At 32.8% G+C, this 7142-nt stretch overlaps 1 protein-coding gene across 1 annotated transcript; it reads left to right on the top strand.

Moving 5' to 3' along the window:
- Window positions 1-625: 625 nt before the first annotated feature.
- Window positions 626-6940, top strand: LOC115522910 (olfactory receptor 5AC1-like). Its single transcript, XM_030328475.1, has 3 exons — window positions 626-709; window positions 1237-1456; window positions 6000-6940. The coding sequence occupies exons 1-3, from the start codon at window positions 626-628 to the stop codon at window positions 6938-6940; spliced, it is 1245 nt and encodes a 414-aa protein (XP_030184335.1).
- The last annotated feature ends 202 nt before the right edge of the window (window positions 6941-7142 follow it).

Here is a 7142-nt window from a genome sequence, read left to right as displayed (position 1 = left end):
CTGCTCACACAGAGGCAAGCATGTCACACAGATTCTGATGGGCCTGGAGAGATGCTGGCAGCTTTGCAGCTGTTTAAGGACAACTCCTTACATTGCTACACTAAGATTAGAAAAACAAAGGGATAAATTCTGGTTTTTTGTTTTTGTTTTTTTTCTCATCAACATTGCATATGAAAGCCATGATTTTTAACCTTTTAATTTACTATACATTTTGATTTTTAACCTCAGCTCCTAGATTCTGTTGTCAAATAAATAGACTCATTCGCCCTAAAGAATCTATTAGCTACAATGGACCAAAGGTTGGTACAGAGAATGAATGGATAGGTTTTAGGATGAGGAAAGGGATATATAGGCTTAAGAATTTTGATCTTCTAAGAGTGATCATAAGTTATGCTTAAGGGTTTAAATGGAATCTCATCCATGGGTGTGCGAACAGTGCTGATCTCAGTGGTTTGGCATTTTATAAAGATGATTTTGGCCCAAATTCAGATTTTGGTGGGAGAATATATTAGAAAATACACATAGATTATTAAAAGGATATGTGAGTATTCTAGGCAGGAGATGGAGTTTTCTTGAATTTTGAGAAAAGTAGGTGGTTTCAACAGGTATTAAAGAGATAAAAGCCATGAGTTTGATAATAGTTCTGACGGGTTCAAGGCGGGAATTCAGTGTCAAGGATGACTCTCAGGTTTCTTTCTTTAAAAACGGGGTAATGATGATGCCATTAACTGAGAATGGGAAGGCAGGATGAGGGACACACTTGGTGATACTGTTTACAAAGACTCTGAATTTGGATCTGGACATTCTGAGTTTCATGAGTTTTTGAGACATTTGAAGAAACTATCCGGTGGTTGGAATGTGGCAACATCAAGAGCAATAAGAGAAAGGAAATTATTATGACCTAAAAATTGCTCAGGGGTAGTTTGTCAAGATGCCCTCACAGTGAACTCTAACGACACAAAGTGTATTTCTAATTGTTACACCTGCTATGCCTGGGTTATTCCCCAATTAGCTCACAATGCCCAGTAGAACAGCTTTGACCCCATCCTACAGGGAATCAATCCATTGGTAACTTTTACTGAGGGAATTTAAAATATATTTTTTTTCTTTTTAATGAATAGATTTGGAAAAGAGTACAAATAAATACCTTCTCCCTGCAGTTGAGGTTTCCAAGGAAAATCTTTGCGCAAGTAATCACTGCTTCATTCTGCACCTTCCACTTTTCTTCATTTAAAGATTTTAGGAGGACGTACAGCGGATGTGGGTGTGAAAGCAGCTAGAAACTTCATCAGTTTGACGATTCATAAAGATGTCTCTGGCCCCAATGTAAAGTATGGTGGAGGGAAATTTATATTTCTTCCCTTTAGAAACCCACCATCTTTCCTTCAAGAAACCCACCATCTTTCCTTCAAGAAACCCATAATTTCTCAATCTCGAAAAGACTTTAAGAAACTGAGTGAGGACACTAGGATCCATCTAATTTTCATTATTTGTAGTTTTTCAATTTTTTTATTTGATAATGAGACATCCAGGTGAGAAATGAAAATCCTGGTAACCCTATGAGGTTTTTCGTTTAACTTCAGGGTAGACCATTCTGGATGCTTGTCATAAATACTAAATGTTTGATGAGGAGACACAAATAATAATATTTCTTTTTAATAGTAAACTTGAGATAATAGAAAAAGGAGGCAAATGATAAAATGATGATAATGACTCAAGAATTTCAGAGGTTATTTCATACCATAGAAACTTTTCATTGTCAGGCTAAGGACAAGTAAATTATGCTGCTTAAACTTCCTTAATTTGTTCATGGAATCATGAAAAGATGAGCTAAAGTCACCAATGATAACATTATTAAGCCCCTTGTTTCCAATGGATATATGTGTGTGTGTATATATATACACACACACACACATATATGTGTATATCTATATGATATAGAGATACATATGGATATTGAAAAGATCTAAGAACTTAATAGCTCTTGACCTAATTATAAAAATAGGGTGTATCAATTATGGATTTAAAGTTGGCAAGAAACCTAGGCAGGCTCACTCAGGACAAAACCCCACCTTACAAATTAAATGACTTGCCCTCAGTGTCTCTTAAGGCTAATTTTTAGAAGAGACATTTCAGTCATTCTTGCTGCATGTGCTGTGTTTCTAGGCCTTCTCATGGGTATATGCTTTAAAAGATAACTTTTTAAATGTTATTTGTTTTTGAGAGAGAGGGGGAGAGAGAGCAAGGGAGGGGCGGGGGGGGGGGAAGAGGATCCGAAGTGGGCTCTGTGCCGACAGCAGAGAGCCTGATGCGAGGCTGGAACCCACAAACTGTGAGATCATGACCTGAGCTGAAGTTAGATGCTTAACTGATGGAACCACCCTTGCACCCAAAAGATAAATTTTTAAAGCTATTTTTTTTTCTATTCTCAAGGAATATGGGAAATAACTCCTCATTCTCCCTAATGTTGAACCATTATGAAAATATTGTCTATGGAGCTATTTTAAAGTTAAACAATACAACTTGGGTATATAGGTAGATTTTTAAATGTATTTTAATCAGCAAGAAGTGTGTGTATAAAATTGTGTTATTCATTTTATTTTAGGAAACAATGAATTTACACATCAAATTATAGGTAGATTTTCTCCTAGGTGATCTAAGAGTCTGTGCATTCACCTCTAAATACCTTGGGATCTCTTCTTTGGATTTGCTTTTAGACAACATTTATAGGTCATAGAACAAAATCAAGCAAATTATTTCAGGGATGCATCAACTATAAAGAAAGGAACCTGAAAATGAAGAAAACTATTTAAAAAAAAACATTGTGTTTATATATCTAACTTTGTTTACAAAAAAACTTTTGTCTGAGAGACAGAGGGAAATTACTCTCGATGGATGAATTCAGATACTACTGAAAATATTCAAAAGCATATGCTACATAATCCAAAACCTTTTCTGTATTTTAAAATACAGAAAACCTATAAAATAAAATTTACTTATGATTAATTCCTAATTTTTCATTAAAATATTTATTGCCACCTACTAAATTCAATAGTATTATTATTCCTGTTGCTCTCTTTTTCTCTTCTTTACTATTAAAATTTAAGACTATCCTTAAATATATGTCATTGACCATATATAAATATCTATAATTCTATAAAATAGGATGACTATATATTGTGTTTTTATCACAAAAGCAGTTTTGGAGGTACTGTGTATTTTTCTCCTCCTTTATTCTCCCCTCTCACCTCCACCAGACAATAAATATTAACAAGCTAGGGTCTATCATTTTATACAATCTTTATGTTCTTAATGTTTTTGCAAATATGTGTGTGTGTGTGTGTGTGTGTGTGTTTTCACAGATCTACAGAATGGGAATTTTAAGATTCTATTATCTATTTGTTTAATGAGATAATGTTAAATACCTTTCTCTGCATTTTATTTTTCTCACATTCCTAGCAATTGTGGAAATTTCTTTCAGACAACTCGTAGATCAATAGCTCATTTTATTGATTTTAGCCATAATATTGGTTAGTCTGGTTATGCCAAAATTTGTTCAACCATTGTTTCATCCTGTTGGTTTACATATTATTTCCAGTCTTTTGCCACTGTGAACAATGTTGTTGTAGACTTTTCTACCTATAAAATATGTTATTGCTATAGAATAGATAGAAGGCATGGGTTGCTGAGTTGAAAAGTATGTGTATTTTTATTTATTTTTCATTATTAAAAAAATTTAATGCTTATTTATTTTTGAGAGGGAGAGACAGAGCAAGCTGAGGAGGGGAAGAGAGAGAGAGGAAGACACAGAATCTGAAGCAGGCTCCAGGCTCTGAGGTGTCAGCACAGAGCCTGACATGGGATTCGAACTCACAAACTGTAAGTGAGATCATGATGTGGGCCAAAGTTGGGTGCTTAACTGACTGAGCCACCAAGGTGCCCCTGTGTGTTTTTTTTTTAAATATTACCAAATTGTTTTTCAGTCTTAATAATTTACATTTTTATTAGTAAGGGTGACAGTGGCATTTTCTAAATTCTAACAATCAGATTTTGCTAATCTGAGGAATGAAAAATAACGTGTTATTTTATTTACACATCTTGAGTACTAGGGAAGATGCTCACCTTCCTCACATTAACTCAATGTGTTGACATATTCTGTGACTTGCCCATTCAATTCCATTTTTGTTTTCTGTTGAATTACTTGACTTTTCTTACCAATTAGTAATATTTCCTAGCATGTGATAGGAACTAATATTTAGCCTATTATATTAACTATACATATTTTTCCAACATTTTATTCATCTTTTACCTTGTGAAATATTTGATACATACTTCATTTTCATGTATTTAAACATTATAGTAAATACACTTATATCCTTCTTTATAATTCGTGGGTTTCTTAGAGATTTTTGTAATATATTTAAATTATATTTATTTCATGAATTTTCTTAGAATATTTAAATTGTTTTTTTTTAATTTTTTACTTTTAAGCCCTTGATCCAGTAACAATTTTAAAACAAACATGGAAAACAAAGCCATTCTTACTTTTTTTTTTCTGAAATAGGCAAATGTAGCCATAATATTTTCTCAATTGAAAAATCACCCATGTACTATATTAAATTCCAAAACATATACTTGAATCAGTCTTTGGAGTCTTTATTTGGTTTTACTATTATATTTTCCTATTTTCATGTCATATTATATTCTATTAAAGGCTTTATGTTGTAACACCACTGCACACTTAACTTTGTTACTGTTCATATTTTCCTTGTCTCTTTAAAATAATTTTATTTTATAAGAACTTTATGCTTATGCTATTATGTTAAAAAGCAGTTAGGATTCAGGGGCACCTGGGTGGCTCAGTCAGTTAAGTGACCAACTCCTGATTTTGGCTCAGGTCATGATCTTGCAGTTTGTGGGATCGAGCCCTGTGAAGCCTGCTTGGGATACTCCTCTCTCTGCTCCTCTCCTGCTCAGGCTCTGTCTCTCTCTCTCAAAATAGATAAATAAAAATAAATAATCTTAAAAACAACTAACTGAATTTAATTTCTAGCTGAAATTGAATTCTAATGACATATTTATAATACTAGGTCTTCTTATCTGAGAACATATTTTGGCTATTTCTTTAGAAATTGTATAATACTTTTCGGTAAGTTTTACAATTTTATTCACAAGGTCTTAAATATTTTAAAAATATTTCAATGTATTTTAAGGTGTATGGCTATTGTAACTGATATATATCCTTTTTATTTCTTTCTTGCTTGCACTGAAAAAAATGTCGTGATTATTTATGTATTCATCCTGCATCTGGTACTTATTAAAGTCATAATGTTATTTGTTTAATAATAACAATATAACATTAGTAAAAATATGAATTATCTCCTACAATTTTTATGACATTTCATTAATCTTTGTTATATTTTGTTTTCATATCTTAGATGTATTGAAGTTTCTGAAAAATACTGTACAATAATGGTCAGAGTAAGCATTTCAATCTGTCCTAATTTGAGGAAGATGCTATATTGTTTAGAATGCATGCTATTGGCTTTGATTACTCATCTTTAGCATATTTCAAAAGCTTAATTCTATTTTTAAAGCTTTTATAATTAGAAGATGATTATTAAATTGAAATTAATTTTTTCCAAATTAAAAAACAAAACCACTTCTCTTATACAAGTAATAAACTCTATATATAATAAATTATATATAATAAATATGTATAAATATAAATACATAAAATAAATTACATAACAAATTCCATATATATGGTGTGTATATGGTGTGTATATATATATATATATATATATATATATATATTCCCCTTAATTTTGAGGAACAGTTGCCCAAATACATATTGTTTGTAAAGAATACTGAAGTGTAAAGATAAATGTTCTGGTTAAAAGGGATATGTAAATAAGCAAGATACATTTATTTGCAAATAAAATGTGATTATTTTCAGTCTTTTATGACTCTGTTTTTCACTTATTCTTCCATTTCAGTGATCAACTTGAGTGAATCTGATGGAAACAAAACACAGGTGATGGAGTTTGTTCTCATGGGACTTACAGATCTTCCAGGGCTGCAGGTCCCCCTGTTCCTGGTGTTCTTGGTCATCTACCTCACTACCATGGTGGGCAACCTCGGACTGATTTTTCTCATCTGGAAGGACCCCCATCTTCATACCCCCATGTACTTACTCCTTGGCAGTTTGGCCTTTGCAGATGCTTGTTCCTCTACCTCTGTGACTCCCAAGATGCTGATGAATTTTTTATCCAACAATCACTTGATATCCCTGGTTGAATGCATCACCCAATTTTATATTTTTGCTTCCAGTGCAAACACTGAATGTTTCCTTCTGGTAGTGATGGCCTATGATCGCTATGTAGCTATATGTAATCCTTTGCTTTATCCAGTGGTGATGTCCAATATCTTTTGCATTCGGTTATTAGGTGTTTCATATATTATAGGGTTTCTTCATCCTATGATGCACACCAGTTTGTTATTTAGATTAACTTTCTGCAGGTCCAATGTAATACATTATTTCTACTGTGAAATTTTACAACTGTTTAAGATTTCCTGTACTGACCCTAGAGTTAATATGCTCTTAATTTTTATATTTTCAGTCTTTATACAATCTTTCACCTTTATGACTATTATCATCTCTTACTCCCATGTCCTCTTTGCCATCCTGAAAAAGAAGTCTGAAAAGGGCAGGAGCAAGGCCTTCTCCACATGCAGCGCCCACTTGCTCTCTGTCTCTTTGTTCTATGGCACTCTCTTCTTCATGTATGTGCGTCCTGGGTCTGGCCCAGCTGAAAATCAAGATAAAATGTATTCTGTATTTTACACAATCATAATTCCCCTGCTAAATCCTTTTATTTACAGTTTGAGAAACAAAGAGGTTTTAAATGCCTTGAGGAGAATAATAAAATATAAATAGTTCTTAAGGCAAAATTTAAACTTGCTCATTTCAAACTTTGCAAAATGCAAGGGGTCTGAAGTTATGAAAAGTAGCTTTGGCTTTATAAATTTAACAGAAGGCAGTGTCTAGGGCAGTTTCTGAGTGCTGTATGATGAAAGCTTCATTGGGTATTTGTTTCAATGTAAGGAGATCTTAATATCACACAGAACTGAATCACTGA

Source organism: Lynx canadensis, chromosome C2 (genome assembly GCF_007474595.2).
Source record: "Lynx canadensis isolate LIC74 chromosome C2, mLynCan4.pri.v2, whole genome shotgun sequence".
Lineage (NCBI taxonomy): Eukaryota > Metazoa > Chordata > Mammalia > Carnivora > Felidae > Lynx > Lynx canadensis.
The sequence above is the reverse complement of the archived record's forward strand: the minus strand, read 5'-3'. Positions and strand labels throughout refer to the sequence as shown.